Below are 15,436 nucleotides of genomic sequence, written 5' to 3'. Positions count from 1 at the left end.
TCCCCTCCATTCAATGACACACGTCATAAATATTCAGTTTCACTTTCCCCCAGCTTGCGTGAAAATTTCTCTTGCTTTTGCGCAAGCTCAGGTCCCAACCACGGGGTGGTTAGGGTTGTAGTTAAATTTCGATTGTTCTTGGCCCTCAACTGTACCTCTGTTTTAATGAGGGGTTGAATTTCAATATTACTTACCTCATCAGATAGAAGTTTGCTAGACCTGTTGAACTGACCTCTGCATTTTGTGTGAGTGTCCTGATGAGTCTTACTGTAGTTTGAGCAGACTGAGCACCTGGTTGCTAGTCATTATATCCATTCTTTAAATTTCCAGACTACTAGCTCTGATCAATGAGTTCCAAACAAAGAGGAACAATTAAAAAATGACCCCTATTTCACTAATGAAACTTCAGTAAGAAATTGCTAGTGTACTGTGCAACCTTTCAGAAATTACTGGAGATTACAGAAGTAACTTTCAAGTTAAAATCCTGACTTAAGTTTGTAAGCTGCCTTTCAAGAGTTCTTCTGAAATAGTAAGATAGTGTTGTAGGAAGAACAATCTGAAGTTGACATGGCCATTTCCAAAGGAGTTTGAGAAAACGTGAAGTGGTCCAATTTCAGAAAGAGAAGTAGTCCATTGATGGCCATAAGTGTGTAAACTGAAAATTATAATGGAATTCTAGTGCTGGATTATACATAAAGCTGAAAACAGTAGCACTTTCTACACAGCCATTATGTCAAAAATTGTGTACAACATAGATTTGAAGTTCACTAACCCTAAGAACTGTGGACATGAAGTGATGTATAAACAGAGACCAAAATAATATGGTGTGCATGAATCCTGCCACTTCCATGACCCTTAGTCTAGGATGAAGACAGCAATTTGTTTAATGTCATCAGAACTGTAATTGCACAACCACATTATCCATGGTGTTGAAACTTCCCATCAGAAATTGTCTGAGAATCTCTACAAATTAATATATTTACAGTGCTGAAACTCCCTCTTGCTTTTTAACTCCTAAATGCCATCTGAGCAGTTAAGATGACAAATCCATAATTTCTGAGGCTAGTCCTGTTTGACATCAGCCCTCTGGGTCATGGATTTTGCTTTAGTTTCATTCAACTACAGCACTTAAACATTATATTGAAATCTCCAAATCCCACAAACAGAAATATGCATGTTACGTCCCAGTTGAAATAATTTGATGCAAATTTTGGGGAAATGATTAGTGCCTTGAATTGTCTTCGAGGAATTGCCAGACGCTTGAAACTGGAAAAAAATTTTGGCAACAGGGCAACATTGTAGGATGTTGTGTACCACCCACCTTCCTGGGACCTCTTCCAGAAAGACTCCTTTAGAAATAAAGAGTAGTCAGTCTTAGTGCCCACTCTGCTCCTGACCTTTCTGCTTCAAGATTAGTAATGATGCTAATTAATATGCATTGCCTATGGTTTAGCAACATACTACTTTTGAGAAGTGCCAAACAAAACATTCTTCTAGACACTGATGTACTGGGCTCTGATACTTGGAGCATATTCAGATAGTGGTTCCAGATCCTGCTTGACTTATCACTGAACCTAGGTGATTCAGCAGTACATGCATACAGCTGATTCGCCCACCTTCACCCCACAGCAGGACCAACCAGTAGTTACCTTATAGTCATCCCCTCCTAGCCCTGAGTGTGTTGGTGATATTTTCTGAATTGGAAGTAGAATACAAAAAAAAAAACCAACAAAAAACAAAACAAAAGACAGGCTCCTGTTTATAAATAATATGTTTGCCTGGCTTCTCTAAGCATAAAGGTATCATGAGCTTTTTAGACTAGCATTCTCGTCCTTTCTCAGTTGTTGAAATGCTTCCAAGTGTCAGTGCAAGACCCTAATCTTAATCACACAGCCTTCGAATGATTGGTTCCTAGTTAAGTATAGTTATTTCTCCATTTAGGACCTGCCAGTGAACCTGCCTGTCCTTTGGGACAGTGTCCATAAACCAACCCAGGAGAGCTGTGAGTGAGCCCAGCATAGATCATTTTGAGCTCCAGCTGTGGAATCACCTACTGGAAAAGATTAGTCAAATTCAGTTTGATCACCTCTAGTTCTTGCTCCAACCATTCTCTTTGTTTTAATCTTCTAATTTAGCATGACATCAGTAACAGCTGTTGCTCTCTCTCCTTTTACAGAACTGTACATTTCTAAGAGTGGGAGAGAAATGTAACCTTTTCTTTGCCCTAAGAAACATCTTTTTTAAACTATTTTATGCAGTTATGGTCAATATACAATGAAAATAAGAACTTATGCAACAAATATAAACATATTCTTCAAATTAGCATCCAGTTTTTCTCTTTTTATTTAGAAATTGTATGCTCCCCTCCAAGAATTCCAAACGGGAACTTTAGACCTCAAGAAGACAACTACATCGTAGGTGATATAATCACAATACAGTGTAATCCTGGATATCATTTTAAAACATTGACTGGCAAAAGCACAGCTGAATGCACCAAGAATGGCTGGGTGCCTGATCCGGGTTGTGTCCGTAAGTAGCTCTCATGAATGAAGACACAACATGTAGAGTTGTTGGAAATATCTCAGTGAAAAAGAGGTAAAGAGAAAAACTTCAGAAGCATGAGAAATGAGAGTTGCTTATTCATCATGCTTCTTTGTAATGTAAAGCTTAATTTGATGGTTTGGAAAAGTCAGCTATAAAAACAATGGTATAATCTACATTTACATTATGTTTATAAACACAGGTATTATTTATTTCTGTATTTGTGAAAGTATGTGTTAAAATGTACTATAGTCAGCTCCCTGTCAGGAATTTTTGTGGTCCACCTGAAGAGTAGCATGCCGGACAAGATAAGAGGACAGAGTGAGTGTTAAAGTATCCAAACCAAAACAAAACATAGGTAATGGTTAGAAGGTATCTTTCATTATGGTTATCACAGCTTTAGATTTTTAGTTGCAGTTGTATGTTGGTATATTATAAACAACCACGGTTTTATTCTGCCTATTATAATGTTTGTCAAATAACAAAACAAGATATTCATGATTTTTGATGAGTTCTTTCTTAGCTTAAACTTCCCATAACTACAATAATAGTTTTGCCCAGTACGCACAGTATTAACAAACAAATAAATAAATTAGCAATTTATTTCATCATCTAGCACTCTTTGATTTTTAGTCACTGAAAGTAAAAGAAAAACTTAGAAAACAGAATGTGAGAGAAACCCTGATGAAATCAGTCTTGTAAATGAACCTTTGGATAAGACGATTTCAACTATTGCCGAAAAGTGCAGTTAGTATCTGTATTAATCTTTCCTTTATATGTGTGTGGGTTCTAAAATTCAGTATCATTCTGAGACCACTTCACTCATTATTGAATGATCTGTCCAGTGTGTGATCTCCCTTGCCCCAGCATGTAGACTCTGGGTCAAAGCACTTCAGAAGGAACCTACCTGCTATGGCCAAGTAGGACACCCTGGGTAAACTTGAATGAAAGCTTCTGGGAATCTCCTCCTTCTATCCTTGACTTGTCCCTGAAAAGGGTCAGTTCTTTTGAGGAACTGAGAGAACAAAAGAAAAACACTACAGTTGTAAAATAAAAATGAGAAGAACCAGGAAGAGCTTTTGGTACAGGATCCCCAAAGTTACCAATGAAAGTGGTGACAGGAGTCATCTCAATTTTGAGTCCACAGTTCAGTGTCTATATCTGAGCTAGCTGTCTGGGCTCCCATCATAGTCAGTATAGTAAATGTCATCGAGATGCTCTACAAAGACAGTGTCGTCTTACCACAGAATAAATGCTTACTATTTGGTCTCATGAATCAGCCTTTGCAGTCCAGTGAAAATATTGACGGGATTTCTGTGGTTGCAACGGGATCAGAGGGAAGCAACATAGGTATAAGCACTGACAAAGACAGCAGAAGCAGAGTGTGATTGCTCCCGCACTCCTCAGGATCTGCCAAGGTGTGCCGTCTAGATTCTGACAGTTTCAGAAAACACTCAGATGGTGAAGCTGAATCTGAATTAATTGTGTCCTGAGCTTTTTGTCACGCATGTGTTGATATTGTTGCTCTTAAATTCTATTTCAAGAGAAGCCATGTGACTACCCAGCCATAGAAAATGGCAAGTTAAGTGAAAGCCTGGAGTACTACAAAAACTATTACTTTCCGATGAGTTTTGGGCAGCATGCTGATTATCACTGCATTCATGGTTATACAACCCCGAGTGGAGAATACTGGGTTCGAATGGTCTGTTCTGAAAGGGGCTGGTATCCAGAGCCAAAATGCCTCAGTAAGTACATTTCCATTATAAACTCAATTCTGTTGGAATTATCAAAGGTCTGTGCAGCAGAAATTGTGCTGATGGAGCACAAGATGGAACAAAGAGCAGTTAGTTAAAGTAGAACTGCTTTAGTTGACCCCTGGAGCTGCACCCAGATTTCATCCTATCTGCAGAGCTCAAACTGTCAGCTGGTAAGTGACACTCTGAAATGAGGAAGGCTGAAATGATACTTTTGGATTTTGGAGATTCTTTACTGCTGAAATCCTTCGTGAGACTGAGAAATACATAGGAAATGTTTCTGTTCTCTGGCTTCTGGGTCACGTGCATGCATCTACTTTCATCTGCATACACAGCTGCACATACAAACAGAGTTTCTACTGTATGTAAATATATTCTTCCTTCCGTGGCTTGGGCACTTTGTCTAGAGGTTCCTCTCTGAGGTCCATTGCCTGGTCCCTTTGGATAACATTTGGAGCTGCGAAGGTGGCACACTCTTACAATAAGCTGAAAGTGAGCAAGGCATCAGAAAAAGATGCAGATACACTGACTTAGATTTAAAATAAATCAGATTTAAAATATATTTAAAGCAGCAAGCTGAGGCCTCCACTTCTAACACACATCATCAGTCGCAGTAAAGTTCCTATGTACTGGTCAGGCTTGGAAGTGGACTACAAAAGGCTGATCTTTCTCTGTTGCCTTCAGTGGAGTGGTGCTCCGTGCAGGAAATTAGTGGAGTCCTGCCCGGAGGAAAGGACCAGTTACTCGAGTAACACAGCTGTAGCATTCCTCCAGCCATCTTCCTTGTGTCTGGGCTCTTGGGGGCACAGGATGTTGTAGAGCCAGCGTGCTTAGCTGCTGCTAAAATCCCCAGAGCTGGTTTGAGAGGCTGATACATTTGCACAGAGATGATAAAATCTCCTGGAAGCAAATGCTGAAAATCACTCAGGGCAGCCATCAACATTTTAGAGACATAGCAGACCAAACCATAGCTGGTATACATGACGCTAGATGCACTGAAGTTAGCCAAACTTGCTTATGAACACTAGGTAAGCGACACTGTTTACTAGACCACTTCTTAGCACTTCATGTAGCGACTTGCACTCCTGTTCATGTGATTCATTAATCTTAGGGCAGTGAAACAAATCATGCTTTCATTCAGGTTTGAACACAAATGTCTTTTGGGGATAGAAGGCTACAGAAAGGCACTTGGAGGGCCATTTTTTAGTAACCATCTTCCTGAGAATTAATTTACCTCAGTTCTTGCTGTACAAATTACTGTGGTTAAATGTACTTACCTTCCTTCTTCAGAAAAATGTCATGTCAGACAGCTGGAAAATGGTTATTTCTCATATGGACGGAAGAATGTTTACAAGGAAGGTGAAAGAGTTAAATATGTCTGCAGTGATGACTATTATGCTGAACACAAAGATGGGCAAGTCACGTGCACAAAGGATGACTGGTCACCTCCTCCAAGATGTATCCGTAAAAGTAAGTGTGCTCGTATTTTGTTGAGGTTTCTAGCTAAAACCGATAAATCCGTCATCACATCACGTACATTAATCCATCACTACTGCTTAGTAACTCTAAGTCTAGGTGCTCTACACCTGAAACACAATGCCGTCATTCTCTCAGTGTCTCATGCAGCCCTCATGTCACTGTGTGCTGCTGAGGTCAGTCGCTATATAAACATGCAGAATGAAACCCTGTAAAACATCCATGCATGGCTCATTCAGATCTCCTAGAATGTAAGCTCTGGGATGGGAGTCACAGTCCCTTTATTTTCAGTGGTGAAATCTTGTTATAACATAGCTGTGCAGTAATGTAATAAATAGTGATCATTCCCCTTGCACAGCCTATCTGTAATTTGTTTCCGTTCAGCCTCTTGCTATGCCACCTGGTCCTTGTTCCTCTTGCTTCCTTTCCAGTTGGCATCATAGTGGAAGGAGGGAGGAATAGGAAGGTTACCTCTCCTAACTCTGTTTCCAGCTTTTGTTCCTGACTTGTACCAAGCCTGAAATTGCTAGAATGTCTCACAGGAACTTTAAATACTTTAGATAATGATTTCATATGGACAAAAATAATTCAACCTAGCTTTTCTTGGACTGTAAAAACACTTTTTTAGGGAACCATTTGTGATGGAAAAAGACTTACCTGCAAGGTTCAAGCAAAGGACTTGAACTTCACTCACAGACTTAACTGCAAGGTTCAAGCAAACGACTTATTTGAACTTCACTTACAGACTTAACACGCCACTATTGCAGGTTTTACAGATACAATGGAGGAATGCACTACTGCAATTTTTAAGGCAAGAGTGGTACACTATTACAACCACAAGCACACACACATTTACAAACTTAAAGCATAAACAATATTCACTGACCTCTCCAGGTAAGGGCTCTCAATCCCAGGGAAGCTACCTCAACCGGCATCCCAATCAAGTGGGGGTGGGGGGGAAGGGTTTCCTTCACAAGCCGATTGTATAGTTGGAGAAGTGACTCCCCCATCTCCAACCTGAATCTTAGAGTTTTTATCCCCTGACTTGTGGAATGGTGTGTATGACTATGTCTGAGTGGATCATGATATATGCCTAAATGGATTATGTATATCTGAGTGGAGTTTCCCGTTATCTTTCCTTTGCTGGTCTGTGATTGTTTGACTACACAAGGTTGTCATTTGAAACTGAAGCTGAAACCCTCCAGGTTTTGGGTTTTTTTTACCTTGCTTCCTCAGGCAACTGAATAGTGGTTGGATTGAGACTCAGGGCATACTATTTGCTAAGGGATTTCAAGGCTCAGCTCAGGTTTTGGTTCTTTGAATGGCACAGCCACCACCCCGTTTAGTTTAAGGTTTATATCGGACAACCCAGGGCTAAGCTGTCTACACAGCTCCCCATGAGTTGTCTCTGCAGAGAGACAGGGCCTCAAGGCAATCCAAGGCTGGGTTGCTTTTGTAACCCACCATGAGTCGCCTGTGTGCCCTAGACATGGTGAAACTCGTTTGTGAACTATGAGCCTTACAATCCACACACCATTCCACCCTGATAGAGACAGCGACCACAGAATGTCTTGGACTGCCACCCACTGAGATTTTGATATAGCAATGAGCAAGCAGAATAAAATTTTGTGATTCCTAGTGTTAGGCAATCGTGGGCATCAGTGGTATAAACACCAAAAATTTGACGTGAAATTTAAACTTTTGAAGCTGTTGCACTGAAGTGTCATTAACTCTGCTCCCAACATTCAAATACATCCTCTAGTGTTCCTCAAAGTCTTTTCTGTTTCATATCTTTATTTACTTGACTCTCTAATGTGCAAATATTGCTATTTGTTGTAGAGTTAATTTGTTAGAATGAAGAAACTTCTTCACAGAATGATTTATTAGTAAAGAATTTAACATACTGCAGAAGTTTTCTTTCAGAATGCAAGACCATAACATCCAACCAAGACAACTGATTTCCATCGATTTAGACTGGCTTAATGTATTCCAAGTGATGTGAAATCAGTTACAACATTGGGTCTGTCTGCACTAGCGTTTTAGTGTGCAAGAAGGGGTCCTTTGCTACAAATTTCCTTTAGCCCTGCAGTATGTGCCCTCTGAATGACTTCTCTTTGGTAGAACTGAGGTGGTACCTGCACACCATGGTGATCTCTGGCGTGTGCTACCTTGCAATATGGACAGAAGGTCCTCTTTATGCATGCACAGTGCTGTGCATGCCCAACATGAATTTCATTTCTAGTGAACACCAGATGTGGACATAAAATTTTGGAAGCTTGCAGGATTGCTGCAAATGAAACTCCTGTCCATGCCTGTTTCTGCTGCATGAGTTGGTAACTGTGAACTTTGACTTCACACTTTCCGATTGTCCCCCAGGAATAGCACTCAATGCAGAAGCAAAAATTCATGTGCTCTTAAAAATGTTCTAAATCCTACTGCTGCTTCATTTGCCCTCCTTCTTCTGTGTATTATAAGCATGTAGTTTGGCAGTGTTTTACTTGGAAAAAAATTCTGTCTATCTCTTTCAGAAAAATGCCAGAATATCAATATTGACAATGGTTTTTTGACCTTGGGAAAGACAATATTTCGTTTACAGGAGAAGGTCACCTATAATTGTCATACTGGCTTTTTAACTCCAGAAGGACAAGAAAGAGGAGTGATACAGTGTCAAGAGAATGGCTGGACTCCACCTCCAAAGTGCATCAGTGAGTATCATAAAGGCTTCAGAGCTCCCCATCATTGTCACTGACACAGACATGATGTCCTATGTACTCAGTTTTTTGTTGTCTGGATTGGTAGAGTTTTCTTACTGGGCAGAGGGAGACTCAAACAGAGGACTGATCCTCCGGAGATTAACCTTTCTGGGGCTCCAGGAAATAAAGAGAGAAAACATAAAGGAAGTGAGTAAGGTGGGAAAGTATCTACTGTCTTGTAGGCGAGCTATCTTTTTGGACCTCTGCAGCACAAAGTAGATGGTAATCACTGACCTCTCCAGTGATTCTTACCTGATACAAGGTACATATGCCCAAATTTACTCCCAATTCTCCCACCTTTCACACACGTGAGGGAAGATTTATGAAGAAATGCTTGTGAACCAAGGGATTCTGCCAAGAACTTTCTTTAAATGTAACCAAACTAGAGAAAAATGGGATTCATTATTTGGAAAGATGTTATCACTATGCATAAAAAACACTATGCATATGTCTGCCCTGGTGTTAAAAAGTACCTCTGTGAAAAACACCGGAATGCTTTTTCCTGAAAATACCTCCATACTGTTGTTGCCTTTCTCCTCTTAGAAGTTCCTTCCTCTCCTGAATAAAGGTGTAGGATAGTAAAAGAAGAGACTTAATCTTCCAGTGTTATGATACTGAGACTTGTAATATTGACCAACTTTAGCTGATATTTTATCTTGTCCTTTTATTTCAGACTGCCTTTACCTAGGATTTTGCTGCTTTTTTTCTGACCGCCTCACAAATGACCATGGGGAACAGGAGTGCAAACTGTTTGCTATGACACCAGTAATAACATGTAGTAGAAGGAAAGGAATTGAATCTAAGCGAGAAATATTTATGCTAGATATTACTTCTAGACAGACATTTCTGAAGATTAATGCAATAGATATTATGTGAATATGCTACATGTGATATTTTACATTCATATTCTGGCAATGCAGAATTTTTAATGTTTCAAATATACTGAGTAGTTCAGTCGACTAGCACACACTAAAGCACCTACAGAAATGATGCTTCCAAACGGCAGTGTTTCTGGATCACAAAATGCACTAACTTTGTTTTATTCTACAGAATCATGTCAAACACCTCATGTGGACATTTTGAATTACCATGCAAATAAAACTATGTTCATGCCTGAAGACGTAATCGAGTATGCGTGTTTGGAGGGATATCAAGCTGCAAATAATATGCCAACTGGTACCACAAGATGTGGCATAAATGGTGAATGGAATCCAACGCCCCAGTGTCTTGGTGAATATTGTTATGTTTGCTAATCAGTGTAACTCTCTGTACACTTTGTGAAGCTTGTTTATTTAAGACTTTCTTTGGTTTTGTTCTAATTAGTAGCATTTCATGTACTTTTTGCAGGGTGTACACTATATGCTAAAATATTTTGTCTTTGTAGCAATAGAATGTGAAATGTTGACATTGCCCAATGGAGATTTTTCTCCCAAGGAGGGTAAATACCACAGCGGAGATGTTGTGAAATTTGCCTGTGCAAACAATTACGTAAGAGTGGGACCTGCCTCTACTCAGTGCTATTACTTTGGATGGTTTCCGTCACCACCAGTGTGTAAAGGTAATTCTTCTGTCAACTTTATTGTAGTAGGAAATAGATGAAAATGCCTGGGTCCTGAAGACTTCTGTGCACACCTTCTACAAGCCAGCCTTGCTCCCAGGAACAATTATCCCATCTTCATCTCTAAAAGAACAGGAACCGATCCTCTTTGTATCATTTCGTAGCATTTTGCTATTTCATGTGAAAGATTCTGAACAGTTGAACTTCCAATGTTGAACTTTCTGTTACCTTTAGTTATGCCAATTGGAGTTCTGCAATAACTGAAAGTGAGCTGGTAAATGGCTTTCACAAAATTTCACTCAAGTTATTGACTGTAATGTATGAAAATTTATTTATTATTCAAAAAGGCAAAAATAATGTGCAGTATGGCAGCCAGGAGTGATTGATTTGAGTAATGTCCTCTCTTACTGTATCCTGAATGTCCTAAGTTTTGCCACTGCCTAATGTTGATACCCATCAGATGTTGTACCCTATGTTCCTTTGTCTGATCACATGATATTGAAGGAAAAAATACGGTTTGGACATGACACAGAGCTGGACCCAAGCAAAAGAAACTGAGTGAAGGGTTTTCCCTGTGGTATCCCTCAGCTTCATCCAGTAGGATGAACAAACTTATGCAGAAGAGAAGATATATGCCCCTATTCTTCTCATCCTTTTTAAGACAGAGCACGACTTACTGGCATCTGAAAAGTTTCTTCTCCTGGTGCTATGCCCTTTCATGAGGAAGCTTGAGAGAATGAAGAGAACTTGTATTTCTCATCTCCCTTTCTTCCCACTCAATCAATTTCCTTGTTGTCTTTCATGCTGTCATCCTTCTATTTGCTCACTCTCTTTTGCATTTAAAACCGACATTTTAAGCTCCCTTAACAGGAGTTCCATTCACTCCATCAGAAGTGAATTCCTTTAATATACAGTACATATCACTTGTTGGATGTTTTTATAACATAGGTTATTATTGCTTGTAGAATTTTCACCTTTTTTTTTTTTTTTTTTTTTTTTTTTTTTTTTTAAGAATACTGAAGTTGTCATCCATGTAACACTTTTTTCCTTTTAAAACTGGGTTAGTTTTATCAACCACTTCTTTCATCGTAGCAGGCAATTGACAGTGCATGGAAGTAAGATAGAGTGAGCCAGGGTCATGCATATCTGTTTGTGATCTCCAGCCCAACGTAAATCTAGATATTCAAAGGCATAAACCAATGACCCGTTTGTTTAACTTGTTCTACTGATTTTTCTTAATTTTAAACAACAAATTCAATCTATTTTATGTTGCACTTAACATATAACTGTGCAAAAAGTTCTGAGTTCAGAGCATGAATTTGATCTCTTAATTTCAGTGAACGCCAGAGGCTGTGGACCTCCACCTGTGGTTACCAATGGAAATATGGCTGGTGGCTCTGTGGAACAGTATCAGCATGGGGACAGAGAGCACTATGAATGCAACGTTGCATTTAAATTGGTTGGATCAAAGGAAATAGAATGTGTTGATGGACAATGGTCGTCTCCTCCCTCTTGCATTGGTAATCTATATAACTCTTACTTGTGAGAAGTCTGTAATTCGATGTAGGCTAATACTTCACAGATATTTTCACAATTAAAATTACATATTTGCAGGTATAATATGTTACATTCAAAATCATGTTATGGATGAAAAGTAAACACACACTATATATAAAGCCAAAACTTTATTAACAGTATAATTGAAATCTCAACAGTCCAATCAAAGAATTGTTGTGAGTCCAGGTCAAATTACTATAGAAAGAAAAATAAAATAAATATGTAATATATAAAGAATAATTTTAAACATATAAATAATACAGAATATCTAAGTAATACAAACAATTTATAATATAGAATTACAATTGTTATACACACACTTTCTCTTACTTACCCCTTTTTCTGGTTTTATGCTCACCCTTCCACTGCCCCTTTGGGTCCTAAAGTCAATGTCTTCAGCCTGGTGTGTTTTGGAGGGAAGTTACAGAACATTACCAGTATCTCAAGTCATTCACTGGGGGGAATAAGATGTTGATGCTGAAGATTTCCTCTTCCTCCCTACAGGATCTGCTTGGGGTAATTTTTAGGTTTGGTCTACAGGTTGTGAATTAGGTATGTTTAGCATGTTGTAAATATGTTAGATATACTTGTTCTTTGTGTTATCCCTAAAACCAGTTTTGATCAGCTCCAGGTCTAAGTTGGCCTTTTGTGAGCTGTTTGTAGCCTTGGGGTGCCAGGCTGTGCCCTGTCTCTTACCATCCCGTGCCTCTACTCTGCCACACCCAACCTTTGTCCCCAATTCTCAAGGGCTCTGTTATCATACCAGCCCTGTATTCACCCGCATCATTATATTAGAGTCATAATTACTCACTCTACAGAGACTAAAAACTTGTTTCTACTATGTATATAAAACCATGGTTGTGCCATACAGAGATAACCAAAAGTAAAATAAATTAGCTATAGCCTGGTCACTGGAAAAATTGCTGTTACATCTAAAATAAGTAAGACCAAGCCTCCAGGCAGGTCAGGACAAGTTCTGACAAAGTAAGTCTGATAAGCCTCCGTCCTGAGGCCTTGCAAGCTCAGTACAAACTCTGTGGCCTCTTTCTAGCAATGGCAATACTGTATGCTACTGGGACAAGGGCTACAAACACGATGACTATGAATGCATTACGTATGTTGCTGCTTTCCCTAGGCTAGAGTCAGACATGTCCAACAGTTTTTTTTTTAATTTCCTAATACTGAAATGGTGAATAGTTCTACAGTCAAGTCTCCTGCTTAAGCAAAAGCACCCACTTTCTGTGCATGTCAGTAGGTAGTGTACCTCAAACCTGACAGTATGAGTGTCAACAACAGGAGTTAAAATTGCTTGTGCAAAACTACTATTTGTTTGTTGAGACAGTCTGGTGGGTTGACCCTGGGTGGACGCCAGGTGCCCACCAAAGCCATTCTATCACTCCCCCCTCCTCAGCTGAACAGGGGAGAGAAAATATAACCAAGGGCTTGTGGGTCAAGATAAGGACAGGGAGAGATCACTCACCAATTACCGTCGCGGGCAAAACAGACTCAGCTTGGGGAAAATTAACTCAATTTATTACCAATCAACCAGAGTAGGGTAATGAGTAATAAAACCAAATCTCAAAGCACCTCCCTTCTGCTCCTCCCTTCTTCCCGGGCACAGCTTCACTCCCGGACTCTCTACCTACCCCCTCCAGCGGCGCAGGGGCACAGGGAATGGGGTTACGGTCAGTTCATCACATGTTATTTCTGCCGCTCCGTCGTCCTCAGGGGCAGGACTCATCACACTCTTCCCCTGCTCCAGCGTGGGGTCCCTCCCACGGGAGACAGTCCTCCACGAACTTCTCCAACGTGGATCCTTCCCACGGGCTGCAGTTCTTCATGAACTGCTCCAGCATGGGGCCCTTCCACGGCGTGCAGTCCTTCAGGAGCACACTGCTCCAGCGTGGGTCCCCCACGGGGTCACAAGTCCTGCCAGAAAACCTGCTCCGTGGGCTCCTCTCTCCACAGATCCGCAGGTCCTGCCAGGAGCCTGCTCCAGCGCGGGCTTCCCACGGGGTCACAGCCTCCTTTGGGCATCCACCTGCTCTGGTGTGGGGTCCTCCACGGGCTGCAGGTGGATATCTGCTCCACCGTGGACCTCCACGGGCTGCAGAGGGACAGCCTGCCTCACCATGGTCTTCACCATGGGTTGCAGGGGAATCTCTGCTCTGGCGCCCGGAGCATCTCCTCCCCCTCCTTCTGCACTGACCTTGGGGTCTGCAGGGTTGTTTCTCTCACATGTGCTCACTCCTCTCTCCGGCTGCCGTCTCTGTCTGTCCCAGCAACTTTTTTCCTTCTTAAATATGTTATCCCAGAGGCACTACCACTATCACTGGTTGGCTCAGCCTTGGCCGGCAGCGGGTCCATCTTAGAGCCAGCTGGCATTGGCTCTGTCGGACACAGGGGAAGCTTCCAGCAGCTTCTCACAGAAGCCACCCCTGTGACACCCCCCCCCCCCGCCCTGAAACCTTGCCACACAAAGCCAATACAGACAGTGTCTCAGAATTGAAGTAGAATGGAATATTCAAGCTGAAAATCTGTAAATACAGAAAATAATTCAGGGTGTTCTTATGGTGCAGGATGATCTAATAACAGAACCAGTAAATGGTGGGGTTTTTACGGACTGGTTTACTCTGTCCCTATACATAATACATTCTGACACGTCTTCCACAAGCAACGCTGATGGTTTAAAAATGTACAGCATGGAGCTTGCATCTTTTCAATCCTTGCTCCAGTGGAAATAGTTTCAGTGCGCAGGCTTGAAAGAAGAGTGGTCCAAACTTGAGTGCAGCATTGTTCAAATTCAGTCTTTGACTTTATCATGGGTCTTTCCACTCCCACATTAAGAGCAGGCTGTATGCCCTTATTCCCCTTACATGCCTTTTTCCTCCTTCAAAAAAGACTATTCACATGCCACGCTCCTCTGCAAGCCATTACCCTTTGTTGTCACTACCATTACAATAGTGACAGCCCAAAGCAGGAACTGCTGTTGTCACACAGAGGTGACAGTGCTGCAGCCCTCTAAGTGATGGTACAATCGTTTTCAGTTCTTGTAATAATGCTAACTGAAAGTACACATTACAAATGTGTAGACATATGATCAAATATAATTTTGACTGATCAGAATCAGGGATCCGGGTGAGTTGGATTGATCCTACTCAGGGATCCAGGTGAGTTGGATTAATTGAAGTTTTTCTTATGCTTTAGGGTTTGTGTGCCAATGAAAAACAGTTTGGGAAAGTAATGTTAGCTGAAACTACTTGTGGAGCGTGCTGTGGAGTTACCACAGTGATGGAAAAGGAAGGGAAAAGACAGGAGAGGGATTTAGTAAACTGACTAACAGATATACGTACTCCAGCTGTGTTGAAATTTAGTTGTTACAGTTAATGGGAGTAGGTTTGACTCACCAAATGCAAATATAGTTATTTTTATTTAAGTTCTTTCAGCTATTCCTATAGGACTCCAATATTATTGTGGAATACTTCTGCTCTTTTCAACAGAAGACAAAATGCCATGTGGATCACCTTCCTCTATTCCGAATGTTGTTCTTCATCAGGAAGACCAGACCCAGTTTTCGCACGGTGATGAAGTGATTTGTGGATGTAAACAAGGCTCTGGCAATTCTAAGGAAATGAAAATAAAATGTCTTAATGGGGAATGGAAGCCTTTACCTGTTTGTGCCGGTAATCTATTTCCATAACATTTTCATGATGTTTCAGATGTAAGTGTAACATAGTTCTATTCAAAATCTCAAGGACTTCAGCAGTCAATATGTAGCCAGAGATACTATAGTTTCA

The 15,436-nt window shown here is 40.7% G+C and overlaps 1 protein-coding gene across 2 annotated transcripts in view; it reads left to right on the top strand.

Moving 5' to 3' along the window:
• LOC142036010 (complement factor H-like) overlaps positions 1-15,436 on the top strand; it is a 46,002-nt gene that overhangs the window by 17,034 nt on the left and 13,532 nt on the right. Inside the window, exons 7-14 of one of the 2 annotated variants that reach the window (XM_075038892.1) lie at positions 2,350-2,529; positions 4,086-4,286; positions 5,586-5,765; positions 8,300-8,476; positions 9,575-9,754; positions 9,909-10,082; positions 11,420-11,602; positions 15,140-15,322. In XM_075038892.1, the coding sequence (XP_074894993.1) occupies positions 2,350-2,529; positions 4,086-4,286; positions 5,586-5,765; positions 8,300-8,476; positions 9,575-9,754; positions 9,909-10,082; positions 11,420-11,602; positions 15,140-15,322 (1,458 nt within the window). Of the gene's footprint in view, positions 1-2,330; positions 2,530-4,085; positions 4,287-5,585; positions 5,766-8,299; positions 8,477-9,574; positions 9,755-9,908; positions 10,083-11,419; positions 11,603-15,139; positions 15,323-15,436 lie in introns of both variants that reach the window. The other variant, XM_075038893.1, reaches the window with a different exon arrangement.

This window comes from Buteo buteo, chromosome 10 (assembly GCF_964188355.1).
Source record: "Buteo buteo chromosome 10, bButBut1.hap1.1, whole genome shotgun sequence".
NCBI lineage: Eukaryota > Metazoa > Chordata > Aves > Accipitriformes > Accipitridae > Buteo > Buteo buteo.
Note: the sequence above shows the minus strand (reverse complement) of the source record. Positions and strands in the feature narration are given on the sequence as shown.